General features: G+C 41.1%; 1 protein-coding gene across 2 annotated transcripts in view; it reads right to left on the bottom strand.

Moving 5' to 3' along the window:
• Positions 1-25,115, bottom strand: part of LOC142399072 (glypican-5-like) — a 116,305-nt gene that overhangs the window by 59,609 nt on the left and 31,581 nt on the right. The window contains exons 4-6 of one of the 2 annotated variants that reach the window (XM_075483454.1): positions 17,820-17,983; positions 16,688-16,744; positions 15,960-16,082 (exon numbers count right to left, since the gene is read on the bottom strand). In XM_075483454.1, coding sequence (XP_075339569.1) covers positions 15,960-16,082; positions 16,688-16,744; positions 17,820-17,983 — 344 coding nt within the window. The remainder of the gene's footprint in view (positions 1-15,959; positions 16,083-16,687; positions 16,745-17,819; positions 17,984-25,115) is intronic. The other variant, XM_075483455.1, reaches the window with a different exon arrangement.

The raw sequence follows: 25,115 nt of genomic DNA, 5'->3' as shown, positions 1-25,115 counted from the left end.
GCAGTCTGAAATGCTATATAGACTTGAATTTGGGGATTTCCAACATCCTCTGTGCCAAATTAATTAAATCACACATAAAAAAAAGTTTTGAGTGTGAACCCTGCGGCTCAAGGTTACACTTCCGGGATTCATGAAGCCAAAAATATTTCATTGAAATTTGTGTGTCTTGTCATGGTTGGGAGTAGTACACAAGTCCAGCGATAGGTAAACTCAAACACATTCTTAAGGGTTCACCCAATGCCTAGTTTTTTCTTGGTATGCTCTGTAGGCCACTGTGACCTGGGAAAAACCCAGATAGTGAGGGAGTTAGAGCATAAACTGACAAGTGGGCAGGGCATGCGTTTTAAAAGAGAGAGAGAAAGAGAGAGAAAATGATGTACGACTAGGCATTATGATTTACTTAGAATGTGGATATATTTACTGGTAATCGCATACCGTGATTATCACGTATTTTTATTACCTGGTACCCAGGAGGTGTTTAATATCATTAGGGCCATTCTATTGCCATTTGTGCCTGCATGCTATGCAAGACAATATCTATTCTTATTCACAATTAGCCCATTACTCGCCTGCATCCAGCCCTTCATGTTTCGTATCAGTGCTACTCCAGGCTAATGAACATTATCGATTTATCTAAAAATCACTGCAACTGCAAAGTGCCAAATTAATTTGGTATAAGTGACTTGCTCCTGGCAACAAACTGCTCTTGCTCGTGCTTCTTTCCTCATTTCCCTGCACACACTTTTTCACTCCTTTGCCTGTGTAAGCAGATGAGTCAAGATTAGCAAATCAAATGCTGCAGCACATGACATTTTCCTTTACTCACCATGTAAGGTCATCATATCCCAGATTTACTCTATAGCTTCCAAATGCTCATGTACTCATGAAAGGCTAAAAGAAAAGACTAATTACAAAGTATCAAAGTAAGTTGATCAAATTAGGCTATAAGCGTAATAACTTCAGATTGAGTTGTGTGTCTGACAAAACATGCTGCGACACTGCATCCATGTGGTTGACAGTATGAACTGAAAGTACACAGCATCCACAGTTCAGAGTATTAAGACATGCTGAGATTTAGAGTCTTAAAGATGAGGTTCTAACAGTCCTTAAAGAAGTAGATACTTTTAACAGCATCGGTTAATTTGAGGCTTGTATTTTACAGTAAAATGTGGTTTTCATGAGTCTTACAAACATACTGTATATTTTTGATATACTCTAAAATCAAGCTTAACATTTTTGTCCAAACCTTATGGACTCACTTATGGACATGATCTCACTCTTGGGTTTTTGGCAGTTTTACTTTATGCTTACGGAAAAGAAAGTAACTGCAGATGGAGACACACAGCATTCACATAGTGTGGTTTTAACATGTTTGATATTATTACGTTAAAAGGTCATCATCTCGAACCAAATAAGGTCACTTAGTAACCCCGTTTTTCTTTTTTAATTGTTAGATTGGTCACATTGGTCTGTTGTTCAGTGGCATAGTGTTTTTCCTGAAAGGAATGCAAAGCCACACTTTCCAACTGAAGCTATGATACAGTAAAGATTATACTGAAACCATAAACTGTTTGCTGGTAATGGAAATCTGTTTAAATCTGCAATAAACAAATTATGATATGTTCTTGGTTGAGGGCCAGCAGCATTCATCACTGGATAATTTGGCTTCTGTGGGTAAGTCTACACCAAACCAAAGAAATTTTAATTTGCATCTTTTATTTGTGGCTAAGCAAAGAAACCAAAAATGATGCTCTCCCACAACTATGAATTTATGAGTCATTGATTACATGAAAGTTAAACAAATGATAAAAGCAAACTGATCAATATTTTTATCTGATGCTAGAGACAGACAATTGGACACATAAAATGCTGCCGCAATGCTTGAAGATTTCGTCGTCTCTAATGGCAATTACTTAGATTACAACTATAACTGGCCCGCGGTTGCTATGAGGACATTCCCAGGCCCGACTGTCCTTCGGTCTGTCACTGGGTGTAACTGCTCCCCACCTCAATGTGTCATCTGCCCTGATGTACCAGCAGACATACTGGAAGCTGAGTCACAGACCACACAGACCTCTGGGGGAAAAAATACCAAGCAGCAACAAACCTGGAGGAACAAGGACGTCATGTCCGCTATGCCCACACAAAAATTGCAGGCAGGCGAAATCCTTTACCCACAAAACTCGAGTGTTTTTCAACATGTGCTTCACTGACACAGTAAGTTCCACTTACAAAGATACAACATTTGTCTTGTCAGTGTTTCAGTTCAGTTATGTGTTACACTTTAATCTAAAAAACATTATTTGTTGAATGCTTACTGATTTAGTTAACATTTAATTCTTCACAACAACATAACAAATGTGTCAAAATGAACATGAATCCTGGCCTTCTTTTCCCTTTTTCATTCATTTCTTACTGTATGCAAATTAAATAAACTACACCCTCTCCAACTACAGCGCAAATAAGAATAAATCGCCTGCACTTAGGCTACGTTCAGACTGCAGGCCTTGATGCTCAATTCCGATTTTTTTGTGAAATCGGATTTTTTTGTGAGGTCGTTCACATTGCAATTAAATGCGACCTGTATGTGGCCTGCTGTGTGAACAGCTTAGCGCCCCATACTATCCCGCATGCGCAGAAGAGCGTACGATGACGTCATACGTCATGAGCGTGCCCAGTGTTTGCGGAAGTATGAGGAGTGACGTGAGCCGGTCGGCCATGTTGGCAGGAGACGCTATTGGTTGCCAGGGGCAACGTCATCAGAACTTAACGGAGGCTCGCCAATATATTCCAGATATCTTTAAATTTCCCGCATTTATCATTTCGGCAGGACAGAGACGAATATAATAAAAAAAAGAAAGAAAGCAAAGATAAGGCGAAAGAAAAGGGACCTTACAGGGACAAGCTTATTACAAGCGCAAAGCAGCGGTATTTGGAGAAGCTCTCGAGCATCCAAAATATTGATCCTTACGAGCTCCCTGTTGCAGAATGGCACAGAGACCTGGACCAGTTACCTCCGCGCACATATATGGACATAGTAAATTATCTTGTCTTTGGTGTAAGTTACTACACTATGCAGGAGTTTAAAAGTCACAAATCTTTAGAATCTTACGAGACTTTCTGCTGTGGCTGGGTGCAGGACTTGGCTATCTACAAGCGATTTTCAAGTTGTTGTCCAGCCGGAGCCAACACATTAATCACGGCATAATTTTAAAGAGGATATTAAAAAGAAAAAGAGCTAGGCTTTTGGCCCTGGCCTTTTGTGGGGCAGTGGCATCGTCTTCTGACACCCAAGTGGAAGCACACATTGCTGCATGCCTGGCAGACATCTCGGGGTGGATGTCGATGCACCACCTTAAGCTCAACCTGGACAAGACTGAGCTGGTGTTTCTCCCGGGGAAGGGCTGCCAATTCCGAGACCTGGCCATCACCATGGATAACTCCGTGGTGACATCAACCCGGACCGCGAGGAATCTGGGTGTGATCCTGGACGACCAACTGTCGTTCTCGCCAAACATCGCATCAGTGACCCGTTCCGGCCGATTCCTCCTCTACAATATCCGGAGGATTTGCCCCTTCCTCACCGACAAGGCAGCACAGGTGCTCATCCAGGCTCTTGTCATCTCCCGCCTGGACTACTGCAACTCCCTCCTTGCTGGCGCCCCGGCTTCTGCCATCAGACCTCTGGAGCTGGTTCAGAAAGCTGCTGCTCGTCTGGTGTTCAACCTCCCCAAGTTCTCCCACACGACTCCCCTTCTCCGCTCTCTACACTGGCTCCCTGTAGCTACTCGCATCCAGTTTAATACTCTGGTGCTGGCCTACAGGGCAGTGGAAGGAACAGCTCCTTCATACCTCCAGGCTATCATCAAGCCCTACACCCCCGCCCAACCACTTCGCTCTGTGGCCACCAGACGCCTGGCTGCCCTGTCACTTAGGGGTCCCTGCGCACGATCGACACGGTCACGGCTTTTCTCTGTTCTGGCACCCCGATGGTGGAACGATCTCCCGACTGATATCAGGACAGCTGAGTCGCTGCCCATCTTTCGCCGCAGGCTGAAAACCCACCTCTTCAGGAAACACTACCCAGATCCGCCCTCTTAGGACATCACCTGCTCCGTCCTAGTTCCTTACGCACTTATTGTTTGCTCCACCACTGGCACCCTCTATATTTTCATTATCCCCTACCCGAACCAGGGTTTGAGTCCCATTCCTGCTTTTCTTTTCTTACCTCTTTTATTCCTTCCCTTACCCGAACCAGGGTTTGCAACCCCACCCCGCTGTGACTGGTGTGCAGTTGGTGAGAGGCTGAGGTACCTGACTTATCGCACTTACTCTAGCACTAGTTTTGCTCTTAGCTGTTTGGTTTTGGAAGGAAATGCACTTTTGATTTCTTGTGACCTGAAGTTCTTTTGCCTACCGATGTTGAACGCACTTATTGTAAGTCGCTTTGGTTAAAACCGTCTGCAAAATGACCGTAATGTCTATCCAAAGACACTTTTGGGTGCGTCGTCGTAGCCAGGAGTGGTGGGACTGTGATGTGAGCCCTTTTCAGACGCGTAGGTCGGATAAATGCGCCCTGGCCGTTCAGACTGCAGTCGCATGGCAAAAGATCAGATACGTATCGGAATTAGGACCACATATCCATGTGGCCTGGATCGGATTTGTGCTGTTCAGACTGTCATGAAAAGATCAGATACAGGTCGCATAGGGCCAAAAAAATCGGATTTGGGTCACTTCAGTGTGCTGTCTGAACGTAGCCTTAGACTCACAAATACAAAGATTATAACCTCTTAGGTTAACTGATAAAGCACATAACTGCTTCAATGACGCCATCTTACCAGTAGATGGTAGCATTAGCCTTCTTATTTTCTCCTCAGTTTTGCCAGGCACATTTATCTCAAAGGTATTGTGTGTGCTGTCTTTAGTGGTAGTAGAGGAGAATGAAAGACATGTAACAAAGGAAATGGCTGAGACATCAAAAACAGAGTGGGTTACATAAAATAAGAAGTATTGAAAAATGTACAGACAGAAGAAAGAAAGAAAGAATATACAAAACATTGAGTTTTGAGTCTATCTCCTCATCCTGCCACATGTCTACATGCCGAGGAGGGCATAGATATCTGAGGTTAGAGGTCTGGAGGGACAGTTGGTGTTTGGAAGGCTGACAAGGGCAGGCAGGGGCAGAGCCAGGAGAGTAAACTATGTCCCAGAGCACAGACGGGTGGAGTGGACCGAGATCCTTTGGTGTGGTACGACCACCTGTTTGTCTGTCTGTCTGTCTTATACTGCTCAGAATGGCATGAACTAAGGCTTTGGTTTTACAGCTTCAGTGTAAACTAAGAACCAGTCAAGGGGTTAACCTTTAATCATTTCAGTATAAATCTGTGTTTATTTTTTCATCCGTATGTGCGAGGCTGCTTTTTTTTTTTAATCACATAATAGCTTTGAGTATTCAGACATAACCACATGCAAAAGAGGGAGATCTGAGAGGGTGTTGAGAAGGGGGGGTCAGAGATCAGACTGCTGCTGCGGGGGGCACATGGGAGCACTTTTCACACCCATCCCCTGCCATGAACTCATGCACACAGACATCCGCAACGTACATTTGTTACGTCCACACACAGTCAGTTTAGGGGCACGTAACCCACACATACTCCGAGAGACAACCATGGTCCCCAGACACTCACTAAGATAGACATTTGAGAGCATATCATAGATGGAGAGATAAAAAGTCAGCTTTAACTGCAGCTACCCAACACCAGAATAACATATATAGGATTATGCACTGCAGTGTTGTGCAAACTGCTATTAAGGTCAAGGAGTTAGAGAGAGTGACTGTTTTGCAGTCGAGGAGAAGAAGGGCAAAGGTTAGGGATCTGTTATCCAAATGAAGTCAGGCAGATGGTGGCATTGACAAACACGTGGACGAAATGGCTTTCTTGGCGGAAATCCCGGCCATAACTATCATGTTTGCCGTGAGCAGACTTTTCTGTCAATCAGCCAGAGGTTGCAAATGGTACACATCATCGTAAGTCTTAAGTTGAATCTGAGAAGTCAGGATTTGGGTTAAGGGGCTTGGACCAAAGTTATATAATTGTAGCATGACAGGATGAGTCATAGACAGATTCATTTCCTCAAAGATCTCGCATCAACTGTGCACTTTTAAGTCAAATACTGATGATATAAATCTTAATAAATTGTTTCTTACCATGATTTTAACTATTTTTAGGCTGGTGAGAGTTGTAAGATAGAAAAGAAATACCAATCTTGAATGTCTAACTATGTACACTAGTTATAGCTATGATTGTGGCTTTGTAATAATCTACTGAGAATGTCATCAACTGTGTTTAACACTTCATTTAGTAAAGTTGTGCTTGAGAAATACTGAACAGAATACTACAGTTCTCCAGTTTTATATTTTCTCGTAGTTTCTTACAAGTTCGTAATCTTTATTTGGAAATCCTTCAATAAACAATAAAAAATCATTAAAAAAATTTAGTACTGCACACTTAGTCAGAACCCTGCAAAGATGACATTTATGATGTGAAATGTCACTTTGAAATCTTAAATTTCAGTAGCGCTCTTTTATATGACTGATTGATAGGCACCTCTTTTGTTAGTTCCTTTCCTTTACAACTGAGGACCTTTATTTATTCCTCCTCTGTAACAGTGAACATCTGTTGGTCTTCTGTTATCCCTACTTGCGTTTTACGGATTCAATTCCCTTCATCATATCTTAAAAGTCTTTGGTTATATGCCTTTGTTGATTTTTTATTTTTTTTTTCCTGGTTTTAATGGCTGGTTTAATTTTTAATTAAAATTCTTATACTAGTCTTTGGCCTATCTAAAACATTTGAAATTGCCTCATTATGTGCTATATCGTTGTGTGATATAAATCAAGATGCACTGCCTTATATTCTTTCCCGCCTTTTATCGATCATTTTCATCATTCAAATATTCAAGCTGTATTTATTTAAGCAACAAACATAATGTTTAGACACGTGCTCTACTTTTCTTTTCCTGGTATGACCTTTGATGGACAAAACCTCAGCAATAAATATACCTTGGCACATTTGAGTATTAACTTTTTGGTATTTCTAAATTCTCAGGAACTGGTTAGATTCTCATTATGAACAGGAAATGACACTAGACTTACCACTGAATAAACAGCTATCTTTTTCGTGTTACCGCTATGGCTATCAATGAAAGAGTAATGTAAAAAGATCATTAAAATAATGAGTTTGTCAAACACACATACTCAAACAAATTCACATAATCAAATACTGGATTCTTGTGGTGCCGTCTAATATCACATATTTATATTTGTCAGTGCATCTACACTTTGTGGAAAAAACTATTCAATTACATGTTATGTTGAGGTGCTCAGCTGCCCTGGTTCACATACAATGCAGGCCAACAGTTGTGGGCTGTGAGAAGATTTGCAAGCTGATGATTTGACCAACACTATTGAGCAATAATGACTGCATGGCAAAACTGTTTGGCCCAAGCCCTTAGAGACAGGCCAAAAAGCTAGCCAGAGCAGTAATAAATGGAGCTGCTTCTCTTCAAGAATGAGCCAAGTCCACACGCTCAAAGCTTAGTAAAATCTGGCAACCATGTATGAACTAGATCCAGTTCATATTTGGTGCTTGCATGTGTCGTAACTTATACACAATCAGACACAAATGGCTTGACCTTTGACAAACATTTATGGCAATATCTTCCATCTTTCATAACTCCAAATACAGTGTTTTCTTTTCTCTCTGAACAAAAGACACATGATAGAGAGATATAGATTTGACCAAGGTGGGGAACAGTGTTCAGCAGTCAAGAAACAAACTGGGAGGAAGCAATTTTAAAAGTAAACAGTAGTTCACAAATGCATCTTTAAAAGTGCTATCCTGTACTTATATTTGCTTTACAGGAATATGTTTTCATTGGTCAATTGGTATGTAATGTGTGTGGGGTTCTTTTGGCAGCAGGGTAAAGTGTATATGGACGTATTAATATAGGGCGGGACTTTCCCTTCATTCTGCACCTCTTCCGTGCAGAGGCCGCATTCCCAGCACCACTCAGGGGGCTCCAGTGAGCGAGCCACGATACCAAACCCACCCGGAATTCTAGGAACGTTTTCCCTGTGGTTTCAGGTTACCGCATACACACGCTAAACACAGATCACAGGCACACACACAACAGCCTCCACAGTAGTGTACTGTACTTTTGTTATTTGTACAGAGTTGGTTTTGTTAGCTTTCCTTCTCTCCCCTCGTGCCCTTCATTCATTTTTGTTTTAAACTAACATACCTTTCCATTGGGTAAGATGAAGACTTGGACTTGCTCTTGAACTTGCAATTGGGCTCAAACCAGACGTTTCGTTCAGATTCTCACGACTATGATAAATACCACACTCGAAACTTGAACATCTATACACTTTGACACTTAAATCCTACAAGGAATGCTGACAAAGTTAAACATGGGCCTCAAAGTCAACCCATAGGTAAACTTTGCATCATACATCCATCTATCCCATTTTCTATACCCTTTTTATCCAATTCAGCATTGAAGGGGGGGCTGGAGCCTTATCCAGCTGCCATCGGATGAGAGGCAGGGTACACCTCGGAAAGGTTGCCAGTCAATCACAGTGCCCATTGCATCATACAATGTTCAGCAAATTTCTCTATAAAAAGCTCAATTAACTCTGAACTACAACTGTCAAAAGGATAGTACCATCCCTCCCCCAAAAAATGTCAAAACTGAGAGATTTATAAGTCATAAGTGTTCACACAATGATTGATGTAGTGAGAGTGTGACGGAATTGTTTGTGCATCACCTGTGCACCCACCATCAAGCTGCATGCTCAAAGCAGAGGTCTAAGGGTGGAATTTCACTGCCTTTAAACAGTGTTCAAATGTTTCCTGAACTGAGTGAGAAGGTAAGTGTGTGTACCCAATATGCCATCGGTCAAGTTTTGGTTTCTTTTCAAACATAGGCCGTTTGCCTTAAAGGTAGCTTTCTTTTTATACTTTTTAATGCACTAAAAATTCCACTTTACCACTTCAACAAGTGGCACATGTCTTCTCCCACTAGGTGGCTAATTTTTTAAAGTATTAGTTAGAAAAAGTTACTGATGAAAACACGATGTATAAAGAACCATTGTGGCTTTACATTTTAAGTAATAAATGGATTCACAGACGTGTCCATGAGCAACCAGACGTGCAGAGACAGTTCTAATGTTGCAATATACTTACGCTTCACAGAATGCATGCCAAAAACTAACAAGCACTTCACAGCATAACTGTGGGGGTTTTTGATTAGATAAAATTCCCCCTAATATGGAGGGTTCATCCTGGTGGACGACTTGACTCCTTTGTTTATGTGTGCGACTGCAACACTGTATTAACAGTGGCGCTGACATAAAGAGGGAAGCACTTTCAGGTTCTGTCTTTTGTTTAGTGGTGTGATTCATTAGAATGTGTGACAAACTGAACAGAAGTTCTTAAGAGGCAAACTCCCTGACTCACCCTCCTCACACACAAACAAAAACGATATGCAGAAACTATTGGCTGGCACCCAGACACGCAAACAGTGTTGACTTCAAACAGGCTCATAGAGGTAATTATGCAGAAAAGACAGAGGGCTCTCCTAAAGCCACCATTTATTTTAGCTACTGACCTATATCCCTCATCTATCCATGAGACTATGTCTCCTTCCAACATTGTTTTATTCACACTTATGCTACCTCTCCTCCTCCCCTCCACATCTATCCACTCTACTTATCATCCTCTGCTATGAGTTTGATGCCTTGCCAGTGGGTGAGCACAAAGGTGAGGTAGTACACTGTCTCCCTCATCCAGTAGGAACTGCTCCAGTTAAACATACCAGTCCATTGTGGCATTTTAATTACATTAGCTCAACCCACTTCACAGGCTGGACATCCAACATAGGGGAGAAGTTGTGAAACTGTCCCTTCAAAACAAACGTTGATAAGATTAAAATGAGATATAAGGAAACCTCACGAAAAAAATAATAATTTGCTAGAACATGTCAAGTACCATATTAGCAAATTACTCCATTGTGAGCTAAACTGAATTAACTTACACACTACCTATACAAAGACATCCTCTGGCATTTTTCTCCTGTTTGTAAATTCAATCAAATCTGAACTCACGGTGCAAACAATTTTGCAGTCAGAATAAATAACTCTGAAAATGAAATGCGATCGCTGTTGTTTTCCCTTTTTCACTCTCTCTCCCTCTCACACACAAACTTTTTTTATTTTGTGGTGATACCGTTACCCTAACCTTCACCACTGTGGCTTAATATCCTTTCCTAGCTCTAACCCTAAATCTAATTTAAAAATAATTCTAACCTTAATTATTAAACCAATAATTTGACCCACAAAAATGCTTCAAGCATGTGCCCACCATTTGGTTCCCATTAAACAAATTGAACCCCACAAGTATAGTGGGCTCTTTGAATTTGGACTGCATGAAGAAAGAAAAAAACAAGTACATACACACGCATGCATTCACTCAATGAAAGTTTTAGTTCTAAAGAGAGAAGAGTCAAAGCAATGTAGAATGGGTCATTCTGGGGGTATGGGAAAGGATTGGGCCACTAAATAAGAACTAAGGGAAAGCAGAGGAACAATTAAGGGAGGTACAGGAAAAAGCTTTCCAGGAACAAGGGACTTTTAGGGGGCTCTCTCCTCGGACAACTCCACTTTGACGGCAAGAATGAGGGTCTAAAAGAATTTGGGGGCATAGGGTAAACTATAAAGCGCCAATAAAAACACTCAAAACTCTGTAAAGGCGTTTAATGTGGACTGATTTTGACCTTTAACCAAAAAAAGAGCACTTCCTGGTTTTACTGTAGGCTCAGTGTGGCAGTGCACCGTCAGGAGTGAGCAACACACATAGGAAAACTTAACTTGCCAAATCTATCCATAACCTTCAACCTCAGGAGAAATGGAACAGACCCAGGGCTAGAAATGGTCTTATAGTTACTGAAAAAAAGGTCAAGGGCTGTTTGAGTTCTGGGTGCTCTTGGTAGAAATACGAGTTGTAGGACTAATCACAGACATCAAACACAAACGGCAGAAGGGAAATGGTAGGTGTTAAGGCTCGAGTGTTTATGTGACATCAGCTGCTCTCATGAGTCTATCACAGTTCCATTGTGTCTGCATCATGATTTTGAATCCCAACACCAAACAGAGCCAGTTGAGTTTTGCTGGTGTTTTGAGGCTGCAAAAAAAAAAAAAAAAATAGGTACAGGCTCAGAGCAGGGAATATTTTTCCTCTGCACATATTAATTAATCTATTATCCAATCTGCTAGGGTTACATTATCCATTTCAGTTACACTTAGTGCACTAAGCTCCCCCTGACCCAAGAGAATGACAAAGAGAAGTCAGGGAAGAAAAAACCTACAATTTGATGGTACTGGAAGAAGTGGAGTAATAGGGGTGAAAGCTTTACCCAGCGCAGCACTTTCCGTGTTTCCTGTTGCAATAAGAGAATGGATTCCAATCTGACCCTAATTTGAAATATTCCGACTCCACAGAGTTAAAGAGTCAAATCACTGTTGAGAAATCATTTTCACATCAAATGAAGAAATTGAAAAGGCAAAGCATCCAGGGTTTTTTTTACTCTCTGGTTCTATCAGGAGTTGAGCCTTGGGCTTGAAATGAAGGCCTCTTCTTCAACAAATCAATACAGAGAGAGATGGCAGCAAACTGTTTAATGATTCTTACTTAAGTAACCACTTTCAGTCAATGGGTTGATTAAGATGCCAGATAGTGACAATCGCTTCAACAGTATCTCAAAGAATGTGTCTCAAAAAGGCCAAAAACAACTGTTATTAACATAATTTCATCTTTTAATGTCCCGCTCCACTGTTTGGTAGAGCACATTTTTGGTGACTTTAATGTATCCTATAAAAGATTTGAAGAAGTAAACCTGACTGAGACTGAATGATGCTCAGAGTGAGTACATGTTATGTCATTATTTTTCAAATACTATATAAATACAATATGAAGTGCTATCTAAACCTTTGAAATAAATAAATACATAACACTGATTCTTCATTGTCTTTTTATGAGTTTGGACATAAAATGGTCAAGGGAAGGAAAGGGAAAGGGTTATGTACCATTTCTATTGTGGCAACACTATAACAAATACAAAGTCCCTTGATAATATAAATAAAGAATGTGGTCATTTGGGTTCATCCTATTTTTCCGGAAAAGATGGTACACAATATTCACACCTGTGGTGGTATAAAAGTTGAAATACTTGAATAAGTGCCAACATGCACTTTAAGTTTGCACAACTGCTTGCACTCAGCTCGCTACTCTGTCATCAGACGCTGAACAAAGAGAAGAAGAGAATTTCAATCCCAAATGTCCCTGATGTGCTTTGAAGTATTATAATGTACAAGTGTGTTTGTATGTGGATGTGTGTCTCCACATTATGAATAACCCTCCAGCTGTTCACTAGCATATGGATCCCATGTGGATTGATACTGTATACGTGCGTACATGAGTCCATGTGTGGGAAAAACCCACTGACGAATCAGAGGCTTTGTGAGTGCACCACACATGAAGCAAGACATGACTTTGAAATGGATGAACACAAAAGCACCTTGGCATGTCTTCTTTGGATAGTAATATTTGCCCCTTTTCATTGTCACACACTTTTTATAATGCATTTTTCTTTCTCAATATCTTTCATCCTGTCATCTGTGGAGTTTTCACACAGCATTTAGCACAGTCCAGGCAGTGGCAGAAGCAACGGTAGTGATGTCCAAGTCTTTCCCATGCAACCTCATAGGAGGGCCTTTGTTCCCCCTCCAGGCTTTGGGGGTCCCCACTGCAGGGCTATGCCCCTTTCCAGTGACTCCACAATGGGTCTTTATGCTGCCAAGCCCCCCCCCCCCCCCCCCGGTCACCCTCACTCCACCATACTTCCCTCATCAGAGGCATACGGATGTACAGGGGGCACCACAGCACCAAAACATTCATGCTCGGTGCTGTCCTCCTTTCTCACTAATACATGCCAAAAGAGTCAGAAAGAGTGACAGAAAGTAGCTGAATTGCTACAGGCCAAACTTGTGAGTAGTGCCAAATGTCTCAGTAGGGTACTGTCTTCTCATTGAAAGCAAGAGCACTTGACACCACAAGCAAAGACCTAGCACTCAACAGGGAGTGTGTGATAAGACACTGTTACAACTCATTAGCAATGTTGTCGAACAAACAGTAAAATAATACTTACACACTCACTTAAACACACAGACAAAAGAAACAGACAATTGACAATTGACCACAATAAAGAAGTAACGACAAGATCCATCCATCCATCCATCATCTTCCGCTGGTCCGGGGATCGGGTCGCGGGGGCAGCAGCTTGAGCAAAGAGACCCAGACGTCCCTGTCCCCGGCCACTTCCTCCAGCTCTTCTGGGGGGACCCCGAGGCGTTCCCAGGCCAGCCGAGAGACATAGTCTCTCCAACGTGTCCTGGGTCTTCCCCGGGGCCTCCTCCCAGTGGGACGGGCCCGGAACACCTCACCGGGGAGGCGTCCAGGAGGCATTCTCACTAGATGCCCGAGCCACCTCATCTGACTCCTCTCGATGCGGAGGAGCAGCGGTTCTACTCTGAGCCCCTCCCGGATGACCGAGCTTCTCACCCTATCTCTAAGGGAGAGCCCAGACACCCTGCGGAGGAAACTCATTTCGGCCGCTTGTATTCGCGATCTCGTTTTTTCGGTCACTACCCACAGCTCGTGACCATAGGTGAGGATAGGAACATAGATTGACCGGTAAATCGAGAGCTTCGCCTTCTGGCTCAGCTCAAGACGACAAGATTTGTTAGGCAATTCTTTTGTTGTTCATTGGAAGCTGAATGGTTGAAAACATTAAAACAGTCAAAAGGATAATATAATTTCTCCATCTTCCTCCAATGAATGTCCCAAATACACTTAAAAATATCCAGTATATCAATTATCTTAAAATAAGTCAATTCAGCCATGAGCAGAGTTTTCAACGATCATCGAAAGATCGTCTTCACATCTACGCAACCAACAGATTCAGAGCAGTTTTTTTTTTTTTTTTGAGTTAACCATATGGTTTAGTAGTTTCAAAAATTGGATTTACGAGTTAGTGTACTTGCTTCATTTTGGCATAATACCTTAGATCACACACAAACAAAGGGATAGAAAAACCACCAGCATCCTCTTGGACCGCCAGCATCCTCTTGGAGTGGAGACTGAGCCAAAAATCTATCCAGACAAAATTGATGCTTTCAAATCCTTTAAACACGCGAGATGTCTTATTTTCACACAAATGCGATAGGGTGCTCTCCTTTAAGTTTTCAAACTTGCCCAACTCTCGAGCCGTGAAAGAAAGCAATCTATCCATGCCCCTGCGGTCCATTTTTCCTGAAGTAGTCTATCCATAGCAGGTATTGGATTGATGTTTGGGGGCTGTAATGCTGCCCTGAAGCCGCAGGACTTACTTTCAACCTTTCCATAGAACATGAAGTGCACTGTTGGCAAAAGACCTGAATTTATGTTTCACCAACCTCCCACAACTTCCCTAGTAGAGGCAGTATTCATTTTTTGGCAACCTAATATGACCAAAAGGTCTTAAAGCTCTCACAAAACATGTCGTCTAAAAGTAACTTCTTATTCTCTCAGTTTAAGAGTTTTCCTTTGAAAGAATTGTTAAGCAAATGCAAACTAAATAGTGGTCACCAAAACTAACTGAAAGGATCTCACTCCTCACCAGACAAGATCATATGAAAAATCTGTCTATTCTTGATTTTCCTAATGCATGAATATTGTATATCACATTTCATGTTTTAATCTCTGCGCATCAACCACATCGAAATGCCTTATGATTCTGTTCAGGCAGACAGAAGATTGTATATGAGGCTCTTCACCAATTCTATCAAGTGTAAAGTCAAATGATGAAGTTCCAATCTCCCCCTAAGATTGGCTGGACATTTCTGTGCCTTTCTAACTCAAAACCCAGTGTTCAAAATATAGTGAAATCCTAAAAGGGAAGAGAAGAGATGAGAAGAGAAGAGGCTAAAACAAATATGATTAAAAAAAAGATAACCAGTCTGATCCTTTGCATAATATCTTTCCATATATACAAGTAAAGGGTAATATGGCTCAATCCTTCATTACGAACCAAGGCAAAATGATGTGTCAAACATTTGTGTGGTAAAAGCACATCCCCCAGATCTATGTTTTCCGCTGTCAAAGCTCATTCTGGCTGTGCCAAAAGCTGAAGTTGCCATGGTAAGTGTCTGTATTATTACAAGAGAAAGGGCATCATCTTGTCCTAGCTATGGAGTGAGTTTCAAGAGTGTTTAAGAAACAGATTCAGCAGGGGAAATCTTTTGCAGACTTGTGTTGGCTAAGTAATTGGAATATGCCTGAGAAAGAACGTAGCCACACATGGAGTAAATGTTTCAGTCTATGAGAGATGCACCCACAGTCATTATCTGGAAAAGGGTTCCAGGGCTATACACATAAATCAGCATAAAACAAAAGTCTTAGAGCAGAAAGCCGCAGATAACAATCCAATCATTCAACCTAACAAATAGGAGAGCCTTGCAGCTATTTGTTCTGCCAGCATTCACTCATTGTGGAGATGGATTTAATAACTTCCTTATTTCTACAGTGATTAACAACAGGCAGCCACACTGACTCTGATCAGCCTGCTATTATTCCATATTATCCTTGTTTCTCTAATGTGAACATATCTAAAATGCATGTTTAACAAAGTAAGACTTATAAGAGTAAAATCGCAGGCGAAATTGAAATGACAAGTTTGAAAGGGTGAACATCACTCAGCATCTGAAGCACTGCAATGTCATGTGGAGAAAAGGAAAGTGCTTATCTGCAGATCGCAGCACTGCTGAGGCCTCACAAAATGGGGTCTGACAACATTTATCTTACCTTGTTACAACACCATCTCCACTCCAGCAAGTGGATCCAACCCCTATGGTCTCCCCTTCACACAGCATCTCTGGCAAGGCAGCAAAGAAAGACTTGTAGCGCTGCAGGTGCAACAAGAACTCCCTGACAGAAAAACGAGCAAAAAGAGCATTTCTTATATGAATACTGCATATCTTCATTGAAAGCAAACGACTGAGGACTGCTTTGTACGATTATTCCAGGTCGCAACATTTTTTGTTCTAATTTGTCAACCCGCTACTCAGCCTCAGTCTGATACTCTGGGACAAAACAACTGACAACAAAACCCTCCATTTCAACAAGACATGCATGTAAAAAAAACATGTGATGATATTGATGGTGGCAGAAATGACAGGCTGTGAATGTCACCACTTCACTGCATCAGCACATTTTTCTCAGTTTTGCTGTGTGGTAAAAGACTGGCTACCAGATCTGCTAACATGTGCTATTGATAAAGACACTGTCATCTTGAGCAAAACAAAGGCACAGCTTTTTGATCCAACACACATTGTCGCCACCCATGAGGCAGAGCAACAACAGGGGCCATAAGAGGCTATGTGCTCAGTCAGTCAGTGAAATCACATTAAAATATGCATTAGTAATATTAATTGAGTGTCACAGATATCTATTCACAATACTGTATGAGTTGTCATTTCTGAATTAATTGTGTAAGGAATTGAGAAAGATAAGTCCCTTGGGCTCATGCTTACCTAGAGAGTGCTCTCAGACTATGTTTATTGTTCTTGGAGGGTTTCAGGGGGAATGGGCTGGGATTGATAGGAGTTGAAGTCCAGGGGAGATTGTTGCAAGCAGGAGGATACAGGGAGGTGAACGGGGGGGGGGTGAGAGAAAAAAGGAGAAAAAAGACAACATGACGGGACACGTAAGGAAATGGGAGACAGGACAGTCAATTGACCCTAGAAGAGAGTGATTATTCATGCACATGCAGATATTGCTTACACCACATGTAATCAAGACCCATTTCTCCCCACACCACATGAAAAATGAAAACAGATAATAGCATGGAATTCATATCTTAAGTCAGTAAACACTCACAAGCAAATAACAGCATGTGCAAACAGTTAAAAATTGTCAGGAAAGCCAAATAAAGTTCAGCTGAATTTTCTGATTCACTGTTTTCCCCCCCATTAAAACTAAATGTTGCTCTACTCTCATGTTTCATATTTTTTAGCAGAACACTACTCTCCCTTTACTGCAGTGGGTGCTGCCATGGCTTTGAAGTGGTCTGCTCTCACATGTGCTTTGGTCAGCACTGGCAGAAGGCAGGGAGCTGGATTGTGTTGCCATGAATGGAGGTGGCAGTGCCAGGCCAGACCTGTCAGCTAGGCTGGCATCAGTGCAGCGATTCATGGTTTGGGACGAGGTCAGGAAGGCAACACAGCAACAGTTTGTCCATGTGTTCTTTTGTGTGTGGCGCTATTTAAACTGAGGTCAGTTGGTGTGCAGAGTTGGTGGTATGGCCGTCTGGGTAAACAGGAAATTGTTGATCTGTCAAGATTAACCTTACCAACGGTCACCCTCACTACCAGCAACTGTGGGCATGGGATGGCAACTTTGAGGGCCAGGCAGAGAACATGGATTGCGCTGCAAAGCACTACATCTATTCTGTGTATGTGCGTTGAGACCAACTAAACAAATTAAAAGTGTAAATTGATGGCAGCTGTGACTAAAACCTGGCTAAACCCTCAATCTACTATGCTACACCTAATGGCTACCAAAAGCAAAAACTTGCAATTTGCCACCAAAAGAAAGAAACCAAAACAAACAGGTAATTGTAAACTTTTAAATAAAAATTTATCGAGGTTTATAGATTTATCTTACCTCTTTAGGTGGGCTAACTGCCCCTGCCACTGTTCTGGTAAAGGTTGGGAGGGAGCAGCAGATGGAAGCGGAGGAGATGAGGTTATGCTAGAGGTCGTGACCTCTGGGCTAGTAGGCTGCATGCCTGTAGGTTCCTCTGTAGACAGGCCACACACCTTGACCACCTGTGGGTAGAGCAGAGCAAACACACACCTGCTAAGCTTAGAAAACATACAAGAGTGTGGGTGAAGCTGCAGGGCAGCTTCCAAACCACCTACTGACACCTGCACATATAAAAGTATATGCATGCAAATTGAGTGTTAAGTGAACACCTTTTGCCATCCCATTTCAAAATGAAGACTGCCAGCATTTTTGTGGTCTGATTAATGATTGATTTGGGGAAAGGTAGGCGTGAATGGAGCGATGTGATGAAAGAAAATGGTGTGATGAGTGAGTTATTGCCGGGGGGGCTGAAAGTCAATGTAGAACATTCCGCTGCCACATGGAAGTGAATGCACGAACACACAGTTGGCAATGATTGCAAGTATCTCCAGTGGGCTATTAAATGTGCAGCAGAGGGGAGGAAGAAGGAGGGGTCATGAAAATAAAGGGGAGTGTGCTTCAAACCAAAAGATATAATCGATGACATCTCATTGGCTTAAAAGCCTCTGGGCAGCATTGTTAAGTGATCCTCAATTAGCCAAAGAGACAGACTATGATGGCTCTTGCATGCTTGATTGAATAAGTCCTTACAGTGATCAGTGTATATTGTCAAGAGAGATGAGTCATTCTACCATGCGAGCACATCCAACAGGACTACATAATAGTCATCTCTAATTTCAAATTTGGAGTCTTACAGCATTTTAACCACAGTCATGAATCAGACTGACCTTATCTCATCATTAGTCATCAAGGTACTCTCAATATATAGTGAGATATCTAAACTTTCACCAGAAGAAATGAATTCAAATGCTGCCCACTTAAAAATACTCTCTTGTTACCTAAATTACTATTTTGAATTTGGGCCGAATGATGTTTATGTTTAAGTCACACCATTTATATGTGTTGTATTTATATTATATGCAGTTGTAAAAGTAATCAAAGTTCAGACATCTTTTGGATTTCAGCTTCACCTCCAATACAAGCCCTGCAAATGTGCCCTGGTAACACAGTCAGTAAATTCAGCTAAGGGAATGTTTTCCTCATGCTGTTAGACACACTGCAACAACAATGCTTGCTCTAAAGAAAGCATTTGAGGGACCCAAAACAATGGAATGCACAAACAAATGTATGAACTTCTTTGGAAGGAGCGAGTAAGCATGCCTGTTTAAATTGTAGTCTGAAGGGGTGTGTCCACATGCTGGGAAGAGTTTAGATTAGTCTGAAAGCAGATGGAATATGTGCTAACAGTCACAAAAGGTGTCTTTCCATTCTACTAAAAATAGACTTCCGAGCAGCGTGAAGCCGATCTGTCATGCTGTTTGAATGGAAGTTTAACATACGAGAAAGGTATTTGTGAATAGCGGAACTGTAAATGGCTCACGAATCAGAGATAACGCCATACCTACCTGAACGAATGTACTTCCCTCTTCACTATGGCCTTATTCTCCAAACGTTTTCCTAACTACATTCAGGTCTTAAATTCACCCTTCAAACAGACGCTGGGCACGCAGAAGTTGGTTTTACTGCATTAACCTTAACTCCCACTGGGCCCATAAAACATGCTCACATGTGGTAGAGCGACACACAGGCACATGCACGCAGCCACACGTGCGCACACAAACATACACATTTGTGTGGTTGTGAGAAAAGATAGGACATAGCAACTGTTGTCCATTCTGTCTGGAAACACACTACACTAAATGGTATTAGCAAAAGCTTTAATGCTTCTCTGAGCAAGCACCATTTATTTAATTTTTCTCTAATCAACACGAGCAAAACAATACTAGTAATTAAAAGAATTACAACATTTATAAATGGCATTACTGTTTCATTTAATCCAACAAGCTTTCCCAAACATTTACATTAACTAAATGTAAAAAAAGTCCAATCAAAGTGACAGATACTGTTGAAGTGATTTATATGCCTGTTCTTTATTTGGCAAGGGGGAGGGGGGGTCTATAAATCAAATTCCGGAGATTCATTGCACATATTTCAGACAACATGAAGTCCAATGACGACATGTCCAGACTGTAGTGTCTGGGAGGTCTACAGCCCTGTGCATGTGGCAGAGTGTGTGTGTGTTCGCATAAAAGTCAATTTGGCAGACTGTGCAAGGGGCATGTGTGGCTCAGTGGCTGAGAAACAGTTTTTCTGTGAAAGGAATAGTGTATTTGTAATTGTGTAAATGTTTTATCTTCTCTTTGTCCTATTTCATTGTGTGCCTATTTATTATTTCCTGATAGAAGCAATTCCATAAAAAAAACTAATGGGCAAAAAAAAGAAAAATGAAGAATCATATTGCGGAGGACTTCTGTTAATATTCATGTATATTACAAAACACGAGCGATAAGAAATCTAATGAATGAATAGATAAATACAAGGAACTGATTTGATATGTCCTGCAAATGGGTAACCTTCTGCCTCCCAAATATTCTATATTCGAATTTAAAACACATACTACAGCTTGCTAAATTAAGTTCAATAGATGCAAAAATATAAATCAATAAAAAAAAGGTCAGAATCATACGGTATGCCCTTTGCAGTGTTGCTAAACAGCGAGTGAACATAGGATCTAATCATGTCATTGTGAAACTTTCAACAAGGCACACTTAAGTTTTATATCTAGTACCATTTCTCACCTGCCTTTGTATGACACTTTGCTATTCTGCTAAAAGACAAAAATGTAAACATCCGTGTAAAATATGAACACCAAGTGGAGGTCACCCTCAGTTCTGTTTGCATTACCCCATTACTTTTGCAGGCAAGCCACAGTGAAGAGGTTCAAGATTGCAGGACTTCTAAAGGGCCAAAAACAGATTGGAGAAAGGCCTACTTTTCAAAACAGTAATGCTAACACAAGTCATTCTTTCGCTTAACTAAACACACAAAAAAGTGTAAACAGAACGCAAAGTCATTGCAGGGAAAATAAACAGTGTCCTCTGAAGTATCCTCTTGAGAAATAGACATATGCTCTTATGGGAACGATCGGCTGACCACATAATCCTGAGGGCCAATCGGATGACAGTCTGAATAACAACATGAGCTAAAAGATTGCCATAAATCAATTATCTCCTGACCCGGTGATGGCGTGAGAATGAAAATCCCATTTGGGCAGAGCAATGATACTTGGATTTTATTGTGTATGTGTGCTCAACCACCTGTTTGCCCTTGTTATACCTTCACAATTTCAGATATTTTGTGGAACATTCCTTGTATGATTGCTTAAGGACAGACACCAATGAAGGGAGAAGATTGATGGGATGCATGGTGTCCACGTGGGAACACTGGGGGAATGCAATACATGTGTTCAATGTATATTTGAGCTTTTCGATAAAATTTGAGTTGTGCGGCACTGTAACAAGGGCATTGCATACTGTGCATATGTTTTACATGTCACATTTAACTAAAATAACTTCACAAACATGAATAAATAGACAGACAGACAGATATATTAAAAAAAAAAAAAAATTCTAACCAGCAAAGGTGTTTTTAAAGCTGTGTTATACTGTGTGGTTTTTGTGCAGATCTTCATGAGGCAACAGGGTGGGAAAAGAGTGCAGCAAGAGAATCGGTTCCATGCTAGCCAAGCCCAAGACCATCCCTCCTCCAGAGGAGTATTGGCTTACAGATAGCAGCGGTCGTCTTTCTTCTCAGTTTATTTATCAAGGGATTACCCAGTAAAGCCAAGGGCACTTTCTCAGCCCCCTTACACCCCAAGCACTGTGAGATGTGAGATGAGCGGAACTTATTCAGCCAGTAAAGACTCCTCTCTTGCATTTTATATTTTGTATGTCAAACGGGTATATAAACATGTGGTGTTACTGGCTAATACCATACCGAGTAATTCATAGAACAATATTACACATGTCAACTGCAACAAAGGGAATAGCAGTTAAATGGATGTTTAATTAGTGCTTTTTAAAGAAGTTGCATAACTTTCTGAGCCTGGGTTACATAAAGCCTTCCTGACCTTTGCAAAAACAATAACCACATAGAGATTATATTAGTTATTCATAGCTACGTATCAAAAGGCTGAATGACAGAATTCTAAATTCAGATCACAAAGTTATAAACCACTGGATGTGCCATGAGTGATACAAATTCAAATAAATCTTAAAATCAGTTTAATAACTTTTTGTTGTCGTTATTTGAAAGAATAATAAGTTAACCGTAAATGATGAACTCAAAACTGCAAACTGCCTGCAAATTGTCTTCAGTCATATCTCTCAGACTGAGCTTGGGTTCACTGCTTAGGTCAGTTACATGAATCCCAGCCGCTGCCACGCCAACAATAAGCCATTTTCTCAACTTTTATACTGCAACCAGTGAAAATTAGGGTGTGAAATTATATTCTTTAAAGTGAAGGTAAAATTTATGTTCTTCAAAGCCATCCTCCCCCCTCCATTTAAGTTTACAGACATGACAGACAGACATACAATAGAAGAGACGTGAGGAAAAACAGAAGCCTCAGTACAAAACAATGTTTGGACACTTTCGGAACAGCAATTCTATTCAATATGAATGTTTCAATTAAATTCATGTTACCAATCAGCGGGATAGAAAAGGCAAGTCAATCCAACAGCAAAGAGCAAATGCAGTTTTTTGATCAATTAAAAATTATTTTTATTGCTGTTACTACCTAAATGGAAAGTAAAGTAAGAAAATTGAGCAATAATAAGGTGCTGGCATGAGTTTATGACAGCAACAGACCTCTGGTGACAATACTAGAATACAACGGTCTCATTGGAGCACAAATGAAAATGGAAAGGAAGCAATTGTTTCAATTTTCTTTTTTTGGCTAGAGTTTTCATCAGGCAAGAATAGAAGAAAATCCAAATATATATAAATGTCTTTTTCTTGTCTTTAACTTGTATCTTGGAGGACGAGCAGTGTTGTGGTGGAGGCCTTGAGGTTAAGAAAGCAGGCGTGTGACTGGATTGTTGCCTGTAGAAACCCTAGACCATCTGGGAAATGTGGGTGTGTTAAGGGAATAAAAAGTATTTTTCCTCCCTCAGGAGCCTTGTTACAGACTGAGTTGTTTTGTTTTGGGTTTTTTTCCATTTAATCGTACACTGAGACAGGAGTGGGCTGTGGGCCCAACTGTTGACTTTAATCTGACCACTATCGACAACAAATATTAAGTAAACTCTTGGTTGTAGATTGGGGCTGCCCCAATGAGATGGTCAACATTAGCCTGATAAACCAGCCTAAATGGATTGGATGTCTAATTTAGTCTGGCACCGATCAATGGATACAACGGAACATTGTTGATGAGCACAACCCGTTGTCTTTCAAACCGCGTCTGTGCCTATAGGCCAACGCTCTGACCAATCAGCGCAACTGACTGTGACGTAGTAAGCGCGACAGAAAGCTTTGGTGGGAGGGGACTCTTCCAAAACTGATGCCAAGCACAGATTCTATAATAGGACAGATACGCCACTCACGGTGCATTTCCGGTTTCCAACGAGGCGATTTTGGTTGCAGTTCCACCCTCTTTCCACGTGGGGCGCTCAATTTTGGAGACCAGAATGAATGGAGTCCTATGGAGCTATACGCCCTTTCGTGCCCTTATCTCAAGATATAATTTTTTCTCTAGTAATTCGAATGTTGTTTTCGAAAAAGGGTGTTTAGAAAATACCCATGGCTGAGTTTTAGATTTTTAGAGCCACTCATTTGCTTAAAAAAAGGATTTGAAGTGTATATGACGTCATACATAGCGGGTCGACCAGCTGTCATTAGCACAATGCTAGCGCGTTGTGGACAACAAGAAGCCAACCAGTAAGAAATCAAAGCGATATATGTACTCGTTCAGTAGATTTTTTACTTGAAACCCATGTTGAGCTCTCAGAAACTACATTCAAATCTGAGCGCTCTTGAGGAGACTTAGGTGAAACTGACCATTTGTAGCATCTAGCTCCATAGGGCCCCATTCATTCTGGTCTCCACCGACGCTCCCAGTGGAATTCTGGTGGAACTGCAGCCAAAAAGCCGGTACAATGGGGCTTAATACAGAGTGGCAAGGCTGTTCGTTATAATGGCTGTGTGCCAAGGCTGAATCAAACGAGCACTGTTCCATTGCCGCCGCCATCTTTCTTGTTGTGCTTTCGCTTGTCTATGTTCGCTTCCACTGCCCAACGTCGCACTGCTCTGTCGTCACTCCCTCAAAACCCCGCACCAGAACCCTCTGGCCCGCCCGCGTTGATTCAAAACACATCTCTGCGTTGTGATTGGTTTAGTTGCCATCTGCCAGATTCAGGGCAGTATTTTCAAAATGACAAGTGGATCGAGGCCAGACCCAACCGCAGGCAAAACATTTTGCCGTCCAGCAGTTGGCGCTGGTTTTCCAGGCTAGGTCAACATATGATGTAGAATCTACATCATATGTTGACCATCTCAGTGAAACAGTTCTAGTGTTGTAATTTATGTAAATTGGAACTATGTACATTTATTTCCATGAAGTAGAACACTACTGAACACACAACAGGCAGTCAAAAAGATCTACTGAAAAGGTTTGTCTTAAGATTTGTTGTTTCCATACACTCATCTAATTAAAAAACTGTATGAGTCACTTTAATATCAAACAGCCCTCTTCAGGTCGCAAGTCAAACTCTGTCTACACATAGTGAAGGTTCAGCCTTTGAGAAAAAGGTGAAACATTCAATTCATTTCATTTGTGATAAATAGGTGTATTTTTAGCATACTATATTAAAAAGTGAAAATCTTTTAGACAAAGAAGACAACAAACTTTAAGTTTAGAGTCTCACATTGAAATTTCAAAGTCAACTATCATTCAAAGTTGGAGTAATCTCTTTCATCAGTAAAAGATGACTGTTATAGAATAAAAACAGCAGTAAGTGAGTTTTTCCAGCTTATTAATAAGACTATCATTCAGAAGCAAAGTGATAATACAACACACTACAGTGTTTGTTAAGTCACCAAATCAGGACAGGAAATATTAAAGGTAGAGAGAGGGCAATATTTAAAGGAGACATATTATGCCCTAATTCACAAGCTGACATCATTTCCTGAGGCCTTACAGAAAAGTCTGTGATATGCTTTTGTCAAAATAACACAGACAGAGGCACTTTTCCTCCATTAATTTACACCTCTATTGCGTGAGATCATTTTAGGGGAATGCAGTGACCCACTGGAGTC

This window comes from Odontesthes bonariensis, chromosome 14, assembly GCF_027942865.1.
Source record: "Odontesthes bonariensis isolate fOdoBon6 chromosome 14, fOdoBon6.hap1, whole genome shotgun sequence".
NCBI classification, from domain to species: domain Eukaryota; kingdom Metazoa; phylum Chordata; class Actinopteri; order Atheriniformes; family Atherinopsidae; genus Odontesthes; species Odontesthes bonariensis.
Note: the sequence above shows the minus strand (reverse complement) of the source record. Positions and strands in the feature narration are given on the sequence as shown.